Source organism: Glycine soja, chromosome 14 (assembly GCF_004193775.1).
Source record: "Glycine soja cultivar W05 chromosome 14, ASM419377v2, whole genome shotgun sequence".
In the NCBI taxonomy this organism is placed as follows: Eukaryota; Viridiplantae; Streptophyta; class Magnoliopsida; order Fabales; family Fabaceae; genus Glycine; species Glycine soja.
Window position 1 is genome coordinate 18,323,491 of NC_041015.1, and position 19,831 is coordinate 18,343,321.

At 33.9% G+C, this 19,831-nt stretch overlaps 1 protein-coding gene and 1 pseudogene across 2 annotated transcripts; one reads left to right on the plus strand and one right to left on the minus strand.

The window, feature by feature from the left end:
* Positions 1–2,605: 2,605 nt before the first annotated feature.
* Positions 2,606–12,174, minus strand: LOC114383890 (annotated as a pseudogene).
* A 1,184-nt stretch (positions 12,175–13,358) lies between these two features.
* Positions 13,359–19,441, plus strand: LOC114385037 (probable E3 ubiquitin-protein ligase RZFP34). 2 transcript variants are annotated; one of them, XM_028344971.1, is made up of 12 exons: positions 13,359–15,244; positions 15,342–15,953; positions 16,038–16,125; positions 16,576–16,635; positions 16,761–16,793; positions 17,223–17,300; positions 17,526–17,569; positions 17,970–18,010; positions 18,142–18,224; positions 18,321–18,412; positions 18,499–18,610; positions 18,922–19,441. In XM_028344971.1, the coding sequence occupies exons 2-12, from the start codon at positions 15,763–15,765 to the stop codon at positions 19,024–19,026; spliced, it is 927 nt and encodes a 308-aa protein (XP_028200772.1). In that variant the 5' UTR covers positions 13,359–15,244; positions 15,342–15,762; the 3' UTR covers positions 19,027–19,441. The 2 variants fall into 2 exon arrangements, with proteins under 2 accessions (XP_028200772.1, XP_028200773.1); XM_028344972.1 differs by having other exon boundaries at positions 13,359–13,540; positions 15,700–15,953.
* The last annotated feature ends 390 nt before the right edge of the window (positions 19,442–19,831 follow it).

Consider the following 19,831-nt stretch of genomic DNA (forward strand, 5'->3'; position numbering starts at 1 on the left):
TACTCCCAGTAAGATGGATCGCACTTTGTTGACCTTGGGTTCCTGTTCATAGCTTTCTTCGGTACCCCCTTTGTGTTAACCTTTGCTGGAGGAGGACACATCGAATTCTGATCAGGGTATGCAATTTCCCAAAGTTTAGTCTTCAGAGTAAACTTGCCACAAACATCAAGTTCTTCGAATCTTTTGGATATTGTTTCCATTACTTCCTTGATGTTGACCTCGGGCTCAAATAACCCTTGGTCTAAAAAACTGAGTCTCCTCCAGAACATATGGATTGAATCCAGTGGGATGCAACCACCAACATATTTGGATAGCTCACAAGCACAAGGAAGACCAAGTGTGGTTCTCACCATGCAACCACAACTTGAGGGATTCTTGCCAGCATAGTCAACATGCTCTAATTCAGCAACAATCTGATTTAAAGGATACCTTGAAACCATTCCAAGAAGCCTCCTGTATAAGGTTTTTTTGAACACATGTCCAATGACATATGTACTTGTTTCAAATGATGCTTTAATCTCTGTGTGCTGTAACGTAATCATGTTGTTCATGGCATCCCACACACTGCATAAGTCTCCAAGGCTATTTTGTAACAATCCTTTTAAAGACGAGTGAGCAGATTCAACCCTACATTTCAAATACACAAATAAAAATAAACATATATAATAATACAATTCCATCAATTCATCAACGTTAATAGAAATAGTTGAACAGTTTCATACCTGTTTGTTGTTGTGTTTCCTAAGTGCATCACCTTATTAGTCCAAACAGAAACAAAATTTTCCTTGTGTGGTATTATCCATGTTTCCTTGACATAGTCAACAAACATTGACCAAGGTGTGCAAGCCATTTCGAACTTCTTCAGGCATTCATCAAACTCCTGTTCTGAAGGACAATCAGTCAGACATCCCCAGCAATCCATGACATAATCCCAAACATTTTTTTGCACAATTAGTGATTTACATTTGGCCTTCACATTCTTGTTTATGTGAAAGCTGCACAACAAATTTGTACATTCAGGGAATATAACCTTCACTGCATTCATCAATGTTTGGTCTCTGTCAGTAACACTAACTCCAGGGAGGGCATCACACTTTAAAAAAAAGGCCTCGGAAGCGTTGTCAAGCCTAGACCAAATTATTAACGCGTTCACCCTCCACATATGCAAAACCGATAGAGAATGTCATCCCAGTCGGTGTCACCCCAACAAAATCGAACAGTGGGAGTCTGTACCGGTTTGTTTTGTAGGTGTTGTCTATCAAAAACACCAAATTACATGCGTTGACTAACTTCACTGCATCAGGGTGACACCAAAAGATACCACAAACCACGTCTTCATCCTTTATTCTGTGCCAATGAATATACTAATCACATTCAAGAAGTTTCATCAGATGTTGCATTTCAAGATCGCTTCCTCTTATGGAAGAACGAAATACACTTCTTGCATTGTATATCTATTTAATGGTCGTATAGCTATTGGCATTGTGTTCCTTCAGAGTTAGCAGAATGTTTCTTAGGTTCACCATGGACTTCGTCATATCAGCAATAAGTGTTTTTTTAGCTTTAGTCAATCGCCTCGCATGTGGATGTCCAACTAATGACTTGGCCAATTCATGATTATGCACTCCACAAATCAACTTCACCATTCAGCCTTCTCCTCCAACCACTGGCTTGCAACGAAGCTTGAAGGGACACCCACATTTCCTAGTCTCAGTGTCTCTTCAGATAAATTCTTTTTTCCTACATCTATACTCGCCACTCCTTTCACAGCCAATTAACACAAACGTAGTCCTTCCTCTACTACCTATGTTTGTATCCGACCTTAAAATCACCGTCACAAATCTGTTTTCATGAGCAACGAATCGAGCCCACCGCAAAACATCTTCTCGGCACTCAAACACCTACAAAGCAATCCACATAATTTAAGTTTTTTACCAGTATTCATTTTATTAAATCTGTGACAAACATTAACATTATAACCTGAGAAGTATTGAACGCATTAGAACAATCAACATATGGTTCATTCGCACCACATGCTTCTTCATTTTCATAATCCATATCTGCTTGTTCAGACATTATTTCATACATCCACTCATCTTCGTTCATCTAACCAACTCAAACAAAAATTGGCCATACAAACAAATTAATAATTTTAAAAAAATGAAAACTAAATTCGAAAAACATCAAATTTTAAAAATAGTTACTCTTGCGGATCAAGTTGATCCGTAAGTAATCCGTACGTTCGCGACACAGCCACCACCTTCTGTGTACCTCGTTTGCCGCCGCTGACCACCGCAACGCACCTTCACCTTCACCGCACCTAACCGTTCACAATGAACCAACGAACCCGAGACAATGCCGCATGAAAACCACAAAAATAGAGAAAAACAGCGAACAAAAATGACAGTTGTGTGAAGCGCAAGAAAAAAAAGCTTTTATAATGAAAAAAAAGGCCAGGGGCATTTTTGCCATTTATAAATTTTACTAGGAGCACCAGCAAAAATGCTGGGTGCACCTAACAACACTCTTATGCACCATGCCAAATACCTATCCGGTATACATATTAAACCCTTGAAACATCATGTATACAAATTCAAAACAGAATGTGAAAATCTGTTCCTGCTTGAAAGAAACAAATAAGGGTACATTCAGACAGTAAAAGTCATAGTACACTTCAACAATCCAACATTCAATATATGAGGAGACGTCACAACTTCATTCCTTGACCAAATTCTTCAATAGTTTTGGTGGCTAGTGTCAGGACATCTACAAAAGCACTAAATGATGCCCGAAGAAATCTGGCTTCTGTTGCCTCAAAGTGCCTGAATAAGAAGGATTGAAAGGAGAGAGGAGGTAAGGTTCACACATTCGGCATGCCCTTGAAGCTAAATTAACTAATGACAGCAGCAAATGAATCCTTTTAGATAAAAGTCAGCGTAAAATTAATGACCAACAGAAAGTGCTCACATAGCAGATATATTTAAAATTGTAGTCATTATCATAATGTCTTGATGAAAAAAACAATTGCAATTAACCCTAACATGATGCAGATACTCGGGTATCTATAGATAGCAGCATTTCATACACAATTGATGGCTAAAAATTGATTACAATAAAAACTTCACTTGAGTTATCAAAACCATGTGTTTTATATCCTAATATCCTAATTTACTCCAAAGAACAAAATAACATTTAACCAGCAAATGATGCACTATTAAACCGACCATAAACTCATTTACAAAATCTTTCAACTATTAATACCAAAGAGGATACTCACACTTATAGCTTTCCATCAGACACTGTCATTAGTCGTTTTACTTTATCAGGTTGCAACTGCACAAGGCACAAAATTATATTAAAACTAGTTGAAAACGATTGGTAAAGCATTGGAAAGCTCATGTCTTCAGACAATCACCTCTTTGTCAACTGCTAAGGCAGCATACACAATGGAAGCATTCTCCTCCGATCCAAAGTCCATTTCCATGTCACTGTAATTGTCATTCCATTTTTTATAACAGGCATTTCTTAGTATTAATTTCAGTAAACAAGGAAAACCTCAGAATTTTTAAAGCAAGCTTTTTTCATGGTAGTGAATCTTTCAAGTTCAAAAGAATTTGCACATAATTGATGTACATATATTCACCAGATCAGATGATTCTTAAAAATAAATTGTTAATTTTATACAGAGTTCCAGGCCTAAACAAGACTTGGACAAATTGTTGAATACAGGTCAATTGGATAAGAAAGCTTATGATTTAGGTAATTCATTTCAAAAGGTAACAAAAGGGAGTAAGGGAGGGCAATTTCTAATGCTCACTAGACAGATTGGTTAGGAAGCTAACAGGAATATAGTGAGGAGTGTCTGACAAGCATGCTTGGGTAATCAGTTTGTTGACAGGGGTTAGTTTTTTCTGAGAAGCCTAGGGCTCTGTTTTTTTTTTTTTTGTAAGAACTTTGACCCGGTACCTTATTGGAATTGAATAACACTTATACTAGTTCTTGTTCCTGGTGTTTAATCAGTTACAGAATCCTAATTCTATAATTTCATTAGTAGTCCAAGAACTAGGGCACAAAGTCAAATGCAACAGCAAAAAAAAAAAAAAAGAAACTGAGAAATGCCAAGGGCCTAAGCAAATTCAAAACCGCTCTAACATTCAATTATTATATTATAATTTAAGCTAAAATATGTTTTTCGTCCTCATAAATATAGAAATATTTGGAATTTATCCCTACCAAATTTTTGGTATATTTTTCATCCTTCCAAAATTTAAATGTTACTTTTTAGTCTGGATGTAGGTTCAAGTAACATTTGAGCCTACTGTATGCTAGTGTAGATAATGTCAATTTTTTTTAAAACTTTTTTACATTGTTTATAATTATAATCAATGTAGAAAACGCTATTCTACATTGACTATAATTATAACCGATATAATAATTCCTCAATTCCTTAATTCTCCTTGCCGCTGCCTCAGGCATAGCACCAAACCCGGCACCATATGCGTGTCTCTGTTAGCACTACCAAAAACCTTACATCTTAATGCCAAAGCTATTACTCACAAACCCAGCACCACAAGTGCGTTTAGTTTCCCCAATACCTCTCAATTGATTCTCGAAGCATGAAAGAAGATAACAAAGAGTAATATTGTATGTGTAGTGTAGTGAATTGAAAAAAGGAAAATATAAGAGGTATCACACTTTTCAATCATCAATCACATTACACAAGAATCACACACTCTGATCAAGACATGATAAAACATCAATTTAATAATAAATAATTAGCAAGCGCATGAGACAGTTATGCTAAGACTCAAGCCTATATGCAATGTGGTACCATGTTAGTGAAAAACCACCCTGGGGCGCTTAGGTGTACATAACAAGACGCACCACACAATGGGTTTGTCAGGTCACTCTTACTAAGTAAAATCATAGGGAGACCAGTCAGGGTCACGATGTTTTGCGAGAATGCTTCAACCATATGGGATCAGCATAGGCTTAAAGGAGCACTCAAACCTGGTGACCCCCAAGGCCTACACTCTGAAGAGTCCGTCAGGGCCTCTCCCTCCTAATTCAAGTCCAACCCCTAAAATCATTTTAGCACACAGACTCTATCTATGAACTGTACAAAACACACGACTCCTCAATTGTTCTCAAAATAGTTTTAACTCGTCGCCCTTTAAAGGTCTTAGCATTAACTTGTCGCCCTTAAAGGGACTTAACATTAACTCGTTGCCCTAAAAGGGACTTAACATTAACTCGTCACCCTAAAAGGGACTTATAGTCGTGTGATTGTACAATTCATAGTTCATAACTCAATGCACACAACATCTCAATCACGTACATACTCAGTTTATCACATACACTTGATCTGAATCACAATGGTATAATCTCAATAACAATACTATAATCTCAAAGCATCATGTTATTCCACAATTCATCACATATTTCATTCATAGACACTTCTCCTGAATTATACAATACCCACGATCTCACACTCGTGTTTTCAAACATGTTTAACACATTGCGCTACAATTTAACACTGGTTCCTAAATAAGAAACCTACAATTTCTCTTTAACACTGCACATCAACACTTTTTTTTAATATTAAACACTGGTTGGGTTATTGTACAATTCACAGCTCACAATGTAATCATTGTCACATAAGTGTTAAACACACACTTATTTACAACCAAATATTATTCCCACAATTTAACATCTCATAACTCATATACACATCACACAATAATCATATTTACATGACACAAAACATATATATATATATATATATATATATATATATATATATATATATATATATATATAGTAAATCTAGCTACATTATTTTTAATAAAAAGAGTTTTTATAATAATTAATTTAATGTTACATCAAAAGAAATTACCACTAGGCATTAGCCTTACAATTTTATTTAATTTATTATTTTAGTATTACAATAAATATATACACACAACATGTTGATCATCATCATGGAAAAATATAGAATAAGACAATAATTCATATAAAATAAGTCATTAAAATAACACTATTTAGAATATAATTCATGTTAATAAAAAGAGTTCAATTTTTTTTAAGGGTTACACTCAACACAAGAAAACATTAATTTCACGACAATTTCTCATTGGATATCAAATGGTTCATCAAACATATATAATTCATATATAATTCACAGTTAAAATTATAAGGACAAAATAAAAATTGCAGAAACACCCAAAAACCCATTCCAATTGATACTTTAAGGATCCTTATACATGTTCTCACTAATCCCCAATTGTGAATAACTCATCATTTACCTCTAAGCGGGCTCACGTGTCTTCTGACACCAATAGCGGCATCTCTAGTGGTTCCCGATTCCTTCAATTTTTCCTCCGACTGCTCTGATAGAGTTCCCAACATCAGCGAGACAGAGAAGGGATTGAAGCCTCCACTTATACTGTCTTCGTGAGAGTCCTTTTTCTCTCTCCTTGGATATTTTCTCACCAATCCCAACGGTGAAGGTGTGTGGAATTGAATCACGAACCATGTATCAAAATTTCATGAAAATCCAACGGTTTACGAAACTGGGATCATAGTTTTACTGAGACTGTTCTGGGTTTTTGCGGGAAAAGAAAAAGTTACGGTGCGAAGGATATTTCTCTTAGCTCCAACATGTTTTTGCAATTCCCAACGGTGAGAATGCCCAGAATTGGGTTTCTAACGTGTTTCTAAAATTTCACAATGATCCAACGGGGAATGAGTCCGAGATCGTCATTTTTTTGAGACAGGTTTGGTGGGCTATGAGAAAAAGAAAGAGTTTTAAGAGGAGAAAAGAGAAAAACGAAAATGAGGCAAAGAGGAGGCACCTGACTTAACATAGTTATTTATACCTAGGGTACTCAGCCTATTATTTTCTCTATATTTATTTATTTATTTTTACTAAAAAGTTTTTTAAATTAGTTTACGAAAATTGGGATGTTACAAACAACATGTAAAATACACGAAAAACTTGGGTCAAAGAGAGACACAACCTGATCAATCACACACAAGAATCTTTACTTGAGTGAATGAGTCTCTTCTTGATCTCGCAGGTAATCACAACTCACTTTTTACCATGAAAGCTTCAGAAAAACCAAAGTCTAGAAGTTTTGAGTCGCACACTTATTCTAAGCACTTTCTTTTCTATCTTTTTCCTTCAAAAGTGAGAACACGAGGTGGTTATTTATAGAGAAAATGGTTATAACCTCTTATAATCGATTAAATATCCAATGTGATCAATTATTTTAAAGAAGTAATCAATTATATTATCATTTCAATCGATTAAAGTATTCTTCCCAACATCTGAAAAACTTTCAAGAACAGTGTAATCGATTTGATTATTGATGTAATTGATTAAAGTGTTCTTGATAACTTCTGGGAACACCTTTAAGAATGAAGTAATCGATTACGATCATCTGGTAATCGATTAAAGTAGAGACTCGTGAAAAATCAGACATGGTCTCAACTAAACTATATAATTGATTAAACCGAAACTAGAATTTCTCTGCAAGCTACAAATACTTGTGTAATCGATTACGATAAGCCTTGTAATCGATTCAAACAGAGTTTTATGCACTGAAGAAGTTTCTAACTTTAGAAACAACCTTCGTACCTCTATATGATGATGCATGATATACATATGAAGAGATAAAGACTAAGATGTAACAATCAATAGAAATGCCACTCAAAGAGTTCGACATGTAAAAAGACAAACTTCTTCAAGCTTCAAAGCTTAGTCTTCATGTTGCTCTCCTTATCTCTAACAGACAACAACAACAAGCTCAGATGAATAGAATGTCAAAGATGGAAGATACTTTAACTCAGTTTATGCAAATGTCCATCATAAACCAGAAGAACACTGAGGCTTTCATAAAAATCTTGAAATTCAGGTTGGACAACTTGCAACACAACTCTCTGAGCATGGAAGTGGATCTTTCTCAGTGAACACACAAGTTAACCCAAAGGAACAATGTAATTCAATTACAACAAGGTGGGGGATTGTGGTTGATTTGAAGGATAATGGTGAGAAAAAGAATAAAGGAGTTGAAAAAGAAAAAGTGAAAAATGTAATTCATAAACCAGAAGAACACTGAGGCTTTCATAAAAATCTTGAAATTCAGGTTGGACAACTTGCAACACAACTCTCTGAGCATGGAAGTGGATCTTTCTCAGTGAACACACAAGTTAAAAATGATGAAGTGGTGACTAGTGAAAAAATGGAAGAGAAAGTGGTAAGTGAAAAAGAGAAGCAGAAATCAAAGAAACAAGCCACTAACAAAGGTAAAGATGTAGTAAATCATCCACCAGTTGAGCATATTCCTTATCTGCATGCTCCACCAAAAAAAGATAGGAAAAGGCAGTACAAGCGTTTCTTATACATTTTAACGACTACAAATTAACATTCTTTTTTCTGAGGCGTAGGAGCATATGCCAATATATGCTAAATTCATGAAGGATTTGCTTACAATGAAGAGAAGAATTATGGATGATGAAATAGTGGAGTCTGAGCCATAACAAGGACGTCCAACTTAAAATACGTTAAAGAAGCACTCCTGGGAGGCAACCGAGTGTTTCTAAACTTTGTCTTAATGTGTGTTACTTTAACCTTATGTCTTATATTTTGGAACTTTACTTTTGAGTCTTTATTCGCGAATTATGTTTTTGAATGTATAATTCTTTTTGTTAGAGCTATCATTGCATGGCCTGGGGACAAGCATATTTTTCAGGAGGAGGAATAGCAGATGAGGATGAAGACATGGAAGATCCTATTGACTATTTTATTGTAGGAAACTGAGCTCCTTAGCCATGATCTTCAAAAATTCATGACTTGTCTTTATGTTTATTTATCACTTTGTATTAGATTTTAGTGCTTTATTACCTTATTTACTATTTTGGATTTTTGTTGGAAACTTACGCAAGTTTGTGTTTTTGACTGATTTATGCATGCTTTGATATATTTTGTTCTGTTAGTGTAGTTGTAGATTATACATAACTCTTTTTGGGGCTTAAACAAATTTTTTTTCTTAGACATAACTTACTTTGGAAAGAATCAACAACCGATGTTTTTGAAACTTACTTTTGATAGGATCAAAACACAACAAAGTGATTTTTTTTTAAACATTGAGAATGAAAAACAATGAATGGTTTTCCCAAATACCAAATGATTTTAGATGTTTTTGCATGGACTTTATAAAAGAACAACTTTCAAAACTGATTTGATTTGAACATGGAAACAGTCCTTAAGCTTTAGTCACTGTGTGCAACCACAAATTTTACATTGAGTGTCCTCATTGATATGTTCTACTATTGATTTTGCATGAATTTCTAATTATTCTAACATATGATGGATATGATTTAGGCATTTTTTCTTTCTGTAGATTTTAAGCCATTGGCCAAAAAGCTATCCCAATGTATATTGTTTTACCATTTGCAAGCCTTTTGAGCCAAACATTTCATATTTTGTTGGAATACTAACCTAAGATAAAAGTTTCCTACCTTACCTTAGGTTAGGAGAGCAAAGGTGTTTTGTTGGGGATTTCTATCATTAGGTGGCTAATGTGATGTAAATACTCTGTTTTTAAATATATGTATTAAGGTAAATTAAATATTTAACATAAAAGAAAGAAAAGAAGAAAAAGAAAAAGAAAAGGGAAATAAGTTTTTTGTGAATAAATAAATGTCTGAATTATGTACATTATGTTATAAACCGTACAAAGTTGTTGTAAATTTTATAAGTTGGGATTTTGGAATAAGATGTAGTGATAACTTGGTAAAAAAGAGAAAGGATAGGAAGTGATGATTCATTTGAGTTGTTAGCTTGTTGTTTTTTTCTTTCTTTGCTCTCTTATTCTGAAGGTATGTTCGAATATAAAAAAAAAAAGATTTCCTTCAAGCCAGGCCTAACCCTAAAAGCCCTAATGATCCATGATGATTATGTACTTTATCTTTGATTTGTGGGAAATGAATTACAAAATTGATTTATGACATATCAGTGATTGGAATTGAGATGAAACATTTGCTTGTGTGAGAATTATACACCTTTGAGAGGTTTTCCTATGTTTAAATGAATCAAGTATTTTCTCTTATGTTCTTTAGAAACAAAATTCAAATTGATCTTAATCTCATTTGGTTCTCTGAATTTCATCTTTATGCTTTCATTTCTCATTGTTGCATTTTGAAAAAGTTGTCCTAATTAGTTTGGAGGTTGATTCTTTACAAAGCATGTTCATAGTTTTTGTAAGGAATATTTAAGCATTTTTATACTTATACTATTGTTATTCGTAGTTTTCTTTCTATACTTTGCCTGAGGACAAACAAGATTCTAAGTTGGAGGGAGTTGATAAGTGTCATATTTTAGTTATTTTGGAGATTAAATTGTTAGCACTTATCTTTTGATTGTAATAGTTTTCTTATAAACTTCCCTTAAATGTAGTTGTTTTTATATATTGTACATTTATTAATGTTTTTATTCAAATATGGAAGATTCATCCATGCATTCCTTATGTTTTGATGGTTGTTTGTTAGATCTAGAAATCAAGCCAAAGATGAAGGACAAAAGGGTCATTTTCTCAATATTTCAAAATACCATTCGCCCAGGCTAGCTACCAACTCGCTTGGACTAGTGAAGTTTCTTCAGACCTAAGCAAACAACTCACCTGGGCAAGTGAATGCCTTAAGTTATAAGCAACTAACTCACCTGGGTGAGTACAGCTCTCCTAAGCGAGTTGGTCTAACACCTCTTGGCTCATTTTCTATAAATAGCCATGCAAAACAAAGGAAAGAAGTAGTGGAAGAAGCACGCAACCAGGGGAGAGAAAGGAGAAAGGAAGTGACATTGAGTTGTAGATTCGTAATCGTGGATCGCTTCCTTCATCATTTCTTCTGACTAGTGATGGGGTCATATCTATGTCTGTTACTTCCTTCTTGTGCAAAAGTATGTTGTGATTATTTCTTTCTATTTGACCTAGAATATTGCCTATTTTGCATTGTTTTGAAAATTGGACTGAACTGACTACATGATTCAACCAAGAATCAGTTTGGTACTCGATCTAAAATCTCCAAAATATTAGGGCAGTTCATAGATGGCGAAAATCGGTAAAAAAAAATGGTGCAAATTGGTGCAGAGAATTGATTTGAATCAATCTTTTTCAAACCTTTTTATTTTATTTTCTTTACAATTTTTTTTATTTTTTAATTTAATATAAAACATTTTAAGATTAATAAAAATGCACATTTAAATATTTCACATAAATATCAATAATGATGTCAATTATTATTAATTTTTATCTTATAAAACATATAATTTATTCATTTATATTAACATAATTTTTTAATCCTGATTTAGCAATAAAATAATAAAAAATTATAAAAAAAAATCAGTTCAACCAAGATTCAACACCATTAAATCATACCTTCATCCGTTCAACTATCGATCTGATTTTAAAAAGATTAGCTTAAACTATATATGTTTGTCATAAGATTCCACTATATAGGAATGAAGCCTGATATTCTACCACCACCATTGAAAAGTCGTCCTCAAAAAGAGGATTAATCCAGGTTCCAACATTGTTCAATTAAGTGCCCCAATCCAATGTCCCTGGGTGAACACGTGCTTGGCACCATTCAAGATCAATGTCCCATCCAATGTCATAATAGTTATTTTCAAGATCAATGAGCTTCATTCCTTCATTAGGATTCTACATCTTAAGCCTTAACTAGCCTTGTTTTCAAGAAATGAACACCCATTCTTTCCCACCAACAACTTTACAATTACAACATATGCCTCCAACAAGGTTCATAGATCCATTTCCTTCCATTCTTCACGTGTCAGACGCACTATGTGCTCCGCAGTCCACACTATGTTCCCCTATCATCTTCCATCTTCCGAAATTCCTCATTATTGCTGTCATGCATTACATACTCATCTGATTCAGCTTTTCATATGGTCTTCCATGGATCCCAATATTAATGCATATATACTTAATACGCTCTTACATGAAATTATCTTTCTAGCCATCTTTGTTCCCGTCACAGTGGAGAACAATTCTTTTGTTCGAAACTCAAGTTGCCCACTCATACCCTTCCTTAATTAATTACACACCTGGCTTGTTTCTGATATGTGTTCTCTAGTGACCCTACCCCACCCATCTTTGCTTTCTTCGTGATCTTATCTTGCTGCTGCCTTGTTCACATAAATTATAGTATCTTGAACAATTATTGAGTTTGATTTTATAGTTTAATACTATAACTATAATTGAAAGTTTGAAACCTATCAAAAGGTTGGTAGGGGATAAAGACAACTTTATCAAATATGATAACATTCTTTGCCTTAATATTTTTTTTACTTAAAAATTATCTTAATGTTAAAACTTAAAATAAAAAAATAAAGAAATAGATATTTTTTAATTTTTATTTCCTTTTAACATAAATATGATCATTTGAGAGAGAATAATGATGCATTTTAGATACACTGAGGAGAGAAGTAGAAAGAGCAAGAGAAAAAAGAGCAGTAAATATAAAAAAATTAAGTTAATTTAATTTTTCTAAAAGCCAATCCGTTATTTAAATGACTACTTTTTTATTTTATAAATACTAAGTTGCATAATTTTTTAAAAGCTTTTTAAAAAATTATTATCATGAAAAATTATTATTATATTCTCGTCTAGAATAGAAGAAAAACCAAAAAGAAAAAAAAAAAAAAACTGTTCAAATCCTCCCTTAGTTTCATGCTTCATATTTTTTTGAGTGATGAATGCTCTGACACTTTTTAATTTTTTATCTAGACGCTAGTATTTAAAATTTTTAGTATTTTGATTGACAATCCTCGTTTTATTAAATTTTATCAAAATAAAAAAAATATTTTTGTCGCTTAAAATAAAAAAATCCTTGCCATGTCGATTTACTAAATCACATATTTAAAAAAATTGTCACCGTAAGTTATAAATTTCAGTAAGATTTCAAGGTATTTTACAAATTTCAACATTTTAAATTTATTATAAAATTAATCCTTTAAATAAATCTCTCTATCTTATTATTTGATAATCAAATTAAAGTTCTCTCTTATAAATTAAGTATATGATAACTAAGTTCTGTTAAAAACCTAGTCATTTTTAACAGATTTTTTTTTTCTTAATTATATTTTTTTGACATAAAACAAATGTAAAATCTTACTTAAATAAATCAAATTTAATGCCACTCACTGGTAGATGAATTATAATTAATTTAATTACCCTTAAACATAAAGACGAAAACGGGCTCTGTCACAACTCACCAGCAAGGGATGATGATTAAGCCGCAGTCCCTTTCAAATTTATATATAAATATCATAAATTTTTCGTTTCCGTGCAGAGAGGGTCAATTTCGAAGCCTCTCGAATCCAAACTCAGAACATTCATTTCCCTATAAACTCGACGTCGTTTCATTCCCCTCTCCAAGAAAACATCTAGCTGAAGATTCCAATCGGAGCTCAGAAAAAAGAAACCTAATCGCCGATCGCGTCGCCGTCGCGCCGAAAGTTCGTTGTTGTTCTGTGAAATTGCCGGTTTTAATTTTTCGTTTTGTGATAATTCTGAGAATTAGTAACAATTATTGTGGTTTTTTTTTCTGTTAGGTAACGTTGCTGTGGTTCTTTTTTTTTCTTTTTTCTTTTTTATAATTTCGTTGCCGTTTTGTAGGTGAAGATAGTCGTTTTGGTTGCTGCTGTGTTTTTTGTTTTCTGGTGTTCGAATTGTGTGCAATTTTGAATTCTACTTGTTAGTTGTGTAATTTGTTTGTTTTCTATCACTTTTGTGTTCTGGAGTTAAAATGTTTTCTAATGAGTTAAGAAGCGTTTGCTTTTGTGGTACGTAGCTGTACAATACGATGCCGTGAATTCCAAGGTTTCGGTTTGGTTTAGTTTAATTTACGAAAACCTTGGGTTTCTGGCATGAATTGTTGTCTTTATTGGATGATCTACGGTGGCATTATGTAGGTCGTAATATCATAAAAATTGAGTAAGAAGCGAAGCCTTGATTCAAACGGTGGCATGAGGGTTCGCTTAGTTCGAAATGAACTGCACAAGGTGCAGTTCTTCTATCCTGTGTTCCGTATTTAATTTTTGGATTTTGTAATTGAAATTATGATTATGCTAATTCTTTATGGTTCAGTTCAGATTATGACATTCCACATCCTCATATTATGTTGGAAAAGCTTAAACTAACTTTGTCTATTGGTCTGTTATTTGCAATGTCTTAAAAATCCGTGTTCAATCAGACAAACTGTGAACCCGTTCAATTATATTTCAACTCCTGTTGAATCATCAGTTTAACTCGTTTTGAATTATGATCCAAACCCCTGTTCAGTCTCTGTTCGGTTTTTGAAACATTGGTTTTCTGTGCATTGTGCGAACCACAGACCTTTAGTGGCTTATGATAACAATCTAAGCGAAAAATAAGGCACAAGCTAGTTTGCGATTAAAGTAATAAGATAGTGGGACACTTGGATGGATAGGAAGGATCTGTATAGGTCTCTGCAAGAAAATGTTAGGAGACTCGAGGCAGGTGAATGACTATATAGTTTAGGTTGTACATAGAAATCTCTTGCAGGAAAATGCAATTTGCATCCAAAGGGGACTACCCAGTTGCAGAAAGCTCCTGCTGCATGGATACTATTACTCTTTTGAAGGGAAGAATGGCCAAACGACATATCTCTGCCTTACCCATCTCAATTTGTCTTTGTTCATCCTCTACTGTGGGAAAATGCTTTGGAACCAGTTTTGATGTTGTTAAAGCTTAATGTGGGATATCCCTTTTGTATTATTCACAGGAAATATCCATTTGTTTCTTTGCCAGTTTATGTTCAGTGAAAAGGCTGGCTTGATGCCACTCCCATTGGTAGATGTCACATGAATACTCAGTACTATCAGTGCCAACATTTCCATCTTTCTTCTTCCAGCCTTTGCTTTGTCTTGGTTGGTATAGAAGTGACAATCCAGCCGCACTCTTAACGTGGATAATGATTTCATTTTTGAATATTGATAACCTAGTCCCCTGGAGTAGTGTTAATATTCTTTTTGGCAGTGAACACACAGTCCACTGTCAAGTTACCTAGTTAATGAAGTGAAGGGTTATAATTTGATCCAAAGGAATCTGCCAAGGTGCAGATGATGTGGAGTTTTTATGTTCTTCCTTTTGGTAAGTTTCAGTTCTTGGAGGAGTCAAATGCTGAACTGCGTTTTAAGGTAGGCTTGCCCTTCATGGACAAAAAAATCAACACACATACTATATTTATATTATATGGGATGCATTTGATTGAGTGATTTATTGCTTTCACCATAGGTTGGAGTGTCTATTGATTGGATCAGTATAGTTGGATTTGGTTCAGAGAGTTCTTCAAGGATTCAAGTGACCATTCAATGCTATTGGTTTCTATTTACTGCTTGAGGCTGTCAAGTACCCCAGTGCCACCTTATAGTAATATGTGGAATTCTTGTATATACACTAGTTTTGATGTGTTCTCCTCTTGGAGTAGTGCTGATTGGAGCTGCATTAATCGATTTTGTTGTTGCTGATTTCAATTGGTCTGCGGCAGTATAGAAGAAATCAACGATGCATTGGTGTTTACCTGGCTTGATGGGGTGACTGAATATGCCTTTAGAAGTTTTAGGATTATTTCTAAATGTGTTCCTACATGCAGGTCCCTAAAGCTTACTTCCTGCTTCTAGATAGTTGGTAATCTTATCTGAGGGTAGCTAGTACCATGGGAGAAGTGGCAGTAATGCACTCTGAGCCTCTGCAGTTCGAGTGCAATGACATTACTGTGAATATGACTGAGAAGGAAGTGTATCCTCCAGAATCAAATGTGGATCACTTGCCTGGAGAAGAATCGAGTCAATCAACAGACCACAAAAATATCAATTACTTGCAAGAGAAAGGATTTATGGAATATGGGTAACTTCTCGTTCATAAACACTTTTCTGCTATGAAAGTTTTTGTGTTTCCTGTTGTTTTATTAAAATTAAGCCGTCTCTGCAGATGTCAGCATTACCGGAGAAGATGCCGTATTAGGGCCCCCTGTTGCAATGAGATTTTTGATTGCCGCCATTGTCACAATGAGGCAAAAGTAAGTAAATTCACATATTTAATTTATGGTTGTTTTCATAAATAATATAGTCCCATATTATTTTATATTTCTATCCAATTTAGCGTAGACAATTTGTTTAGCACCATCCAGACTAGTCTAATATCATTTTGTATTCAGTGGCTTCCATTTTTTATTTTGGCTGTTTATTTATGGTGTCTTCCATTCAAAAGGAGGCAAGGTTGTGTATATCCTTGTTGAACTAATTTTAGTAGTAGTTGTTAATGAGTGGCCTGAATTAGGAAAAGCAAATATCAGTTTTCTGCTGTTGTTAATGGGGTCTACATGTGCTCTAGGCAAGCCAGACTCATGAGTTATGACTTATAATGTACCAGGAATGGTCTTCTTATGTTTAATTGTTGTGTTGTGTTGTACACTTGTAGTCTTACTTTTATTGGGGAACTTGCTGTTTACTACTATGTTTTTCTACAGAATGATATCAACATTGATCTGAAGCTTAGACATGATATTCCACGACACGAAGTCAAACAGGTATGTTTATTTATTTTGACATTTCCAATTGGAATTTCCACACTTTTCTTTATATACATTTTTACTTTGTTATTTCATGGTCAAGGAATTCCTTAATGCTAATGAAATAATTTTGACATACTCAGGTGATTTGTTCACTTTGTGGGACTGAACAAGAGGTGAGTTTATAATTTCTTCAATGTCTTTCTGTGTGGTTTGTATAGTGGTATACGAATTATAAAGGAGGATCTTGATCTTTAAGCTTTTGAAGGAAAATCTTTAATATTGTCAAATAAAAAAGAGAATCACACTGCATGTGAATGCATGTGTGCATTCACAGGCATAAAGGAGAAAAATTGGTGCATTTGATAAGGGAAATATAAAGTTTATTACTTCTGAAGGTTCTGCCAGACGTTTTGTGGAAACATTATTTTTGTTAGTTTTATCTAATGATATTGAGAAAGCACTAGACAAAAGACTACTTGAAAATACTTCTGTCTTATTTTATTCAACAAAACATCCATTAGGAAAACTGAAATTTTTTATTTGCAATTTGAATTGAATATTTGAAGCTAAAGTTTTCTAGTCCTGATTTTAACTTCTTCCAGGTTCAGCAAAACTGTATAAATTGTGGTGTTTGTATGGGAAAATACTTCTGTGGAACATGCAAGCTTTTTGATGATGATGTAAGTAAATAATTCTGGAACAAATGATCTTTTTTCTTTTTCAGTTATTTTATATTTTTTATTCTATTTTTGATATGATTGCTGGTATAATTATTTGAGTTTAGCATAATAAATGAGTGAAAATTCTGTTTAATTTCTAACTGTACCATGAGATTAATGACGGAATGCAATGATTGCAAGAGAACTATGTATTATTGTGTTATTAACTTCTTTTGTGTGCTACAGATATCTAAGCAGCAGTACCATTGCTGTGGCTGTGGAATTTGCAGGTATGAATTGCTAATCTAGTTACTTTATCTTAAATATCAGCATCTCTGCAGTCTGCACTTTAGGCAGGAACAGTGACATGTTTGAAGGGGGTTCCTTTTCCTTTTGTTTCTCAAACTTTCTTAATAAATGTTAATTTGGCTACCCAATAATAATATTTTCTCACTTGGCCACCATAACTAAGCTAGTGTGTAGCATCTGTGCCCCTGATTTTTAAGAAATTTGTGAAAATGGAAATGAAAGCTATATTTCTTCCTATTTTTACCTTCCCTGTTTTGTGTTGGACTTAAAGATGACTTTTAAGAAGCAAGTATATCTTGAATGTAGTATGCCTTTTCTGATTGACTAGGCTTTGTATAAAATTCAGATTGATTGATTTTGATATCTTTTCACTTGATACAGAACTGGAGGAAGCGAAAATTTCTTCCATTGCTACAAGTGTGGTAAGTAATTATTTTAATTCCTCTTCTTTTTTAATACATCATTCTAATGCACTTTAATAAGTACAGTAGCAATGTGATTATTTTAAAATGTACTACCTGTTTTGTCATTACATTCCTGGTTTTCTGCATAGGTTGTTGCTACTCAACTCTTCTGAAAAACAGTCACCCTTGTGTAGAAGGAGCAATGCATCATGATTGCCCTGTTTGTTTTGAGGCAAGTTCTTACAGCTTTTTATGATTTAAATATCACTCTAACAGCTTTTCGAATTGTTGGAGGCTGATTCAAGCACACTAAATTTGATGATTGCAGTATTTGTTTGAATCAAGAAACGATGTCACTGTTATGCCATGTGGACATACGATCCATAAGAGCTGCCTGAATGAAATGAGAGAACATTTCCAGTGAGTATCACAAGGTTCCTCATCTCCCTACTTCTCCCTTTATACCTGAAAAATTATCCTGATCCTTGAATTTGATTCTATATTAGGTATGCATGCCCTCTCTGCTCAAAGTCAGTCTGTGACATGTCAAAGGTTTGGGAGAAATTTGACCTTGAGATTGCTGCTACACGAATGCCTGAGCAATATCAAAATAAAATGGTCAGTGTTCTTTTTCAACATGATTATGGATACTACATGCTTGTTATTCCTGCTAACTAAAAACCTACACCTTTGATATACAGCGATCAATGGAATTAGTGGTTGTCCTAGGTTAAGAACATGTTTGGTTTGCAGTTGCAAAACTGCATTTGAGACAAAAGTAATGTACCTAACCAATCAGGATCCTTGCTTTTGCGTTCATTTTGCTTTTGTCCTAGGTTAAGCTTTTATCATCTCGATCTGCAATCTGCACGGATTTACTTGCATTTCAAATCAAATATCATATTGCCTAATGGTGCTGCTCTCAACAGGTTTGGATCCTGTGCAATGACTGTGGTAAAACTTCTCACGTTCAGTTCCATTTTGTGGCTCAAAAGTGTCCGAACTGCAAATCCTACAACACACGACAAACATGAGGCGGAGCAGGTGGCCACGATTATTCATTGGCTTCATCAAAAGCCTTCACTCGAGAGCTCTCTTGATGTTGTCGTGACTTGTGAAGGCAGTGAAAATAGATGTGCATCCATTGGGTACGTGGATGTGCACGTGTGGGAATTTGGAGTGCATGATGAGCCACATTCAGAGGGATAAAATAATGGTTCTTATGTTGATTTGGAGTGGGGTGGTTTAATTTGTTGGGGCTCCCCTAGTAGTTGGAATAGTCCAGAGTGTTAGAGTTCTTGTATTATATTTGTTTTAGCCCTATCGATAAGTATTCTAGTTAAATTACTCTTTAAGTGAAATTCATTCTTCCAATTATTTTTATTTTTCTATACAACTAATCCAGATTATCACTTATGACAATAATAATGTAACTACATTTTCATCGTCCGGTAAACGATCTTCCCATCATTGAGCTAAGATAGAGAAACTTTACCAACGAAGAGATTATCATAATTGGCTTCAAAGTTCTAACATTTCTCTCTACGACGATATCCACTACTTAAGAATGAAACATACTCATGAACGTGATGTTAGTGACATGAGACTGGAAGCGGATGAAGAGATTAGAGATTTACGAATTACTAAAAGAAGATAAAATATTAGAAAAGATAATTGAAATTTAATTTTTTGGAATTAAAATTAAAAATAAATTGATATTACATAATTTTTTCTACAAATTTAATTTTTATTATTCAATTTTGTTATTTTAGTTTATTCAATAATTTATTATCTAATATTTAATAGACATGTTGATGTGATACTGACACATCAAATTTT

What these genes read in the sequence shown, in the direction of transcription:
- LOC114385037 (XM_028344971.1), top strand. Translation starts at nt 15,763, where the DNA reads ATGGGAGAAGTGGCAGTAATGCACTCTGAGCCTCTGCAGTTCGAGTGC. An exon ending in CTTCCATTGCTACAAGTGTG is followed by an intron (nt 18,011 to 18,141) that starts GTAAGTAATTAT and finishes TTTTCTGCATAG; the next exon opens with GTTGTTGCTACTCAACTCTT. An exon ending in ATTGCCCTGTTTGTTTTGAG is followed by an intron (nt 18,225 to 18,320) that starts GCAAGTTCTTAC and finishes TGATGATTGCAG; the next exon opens with TATTTGTTTGAATCAAGAAA.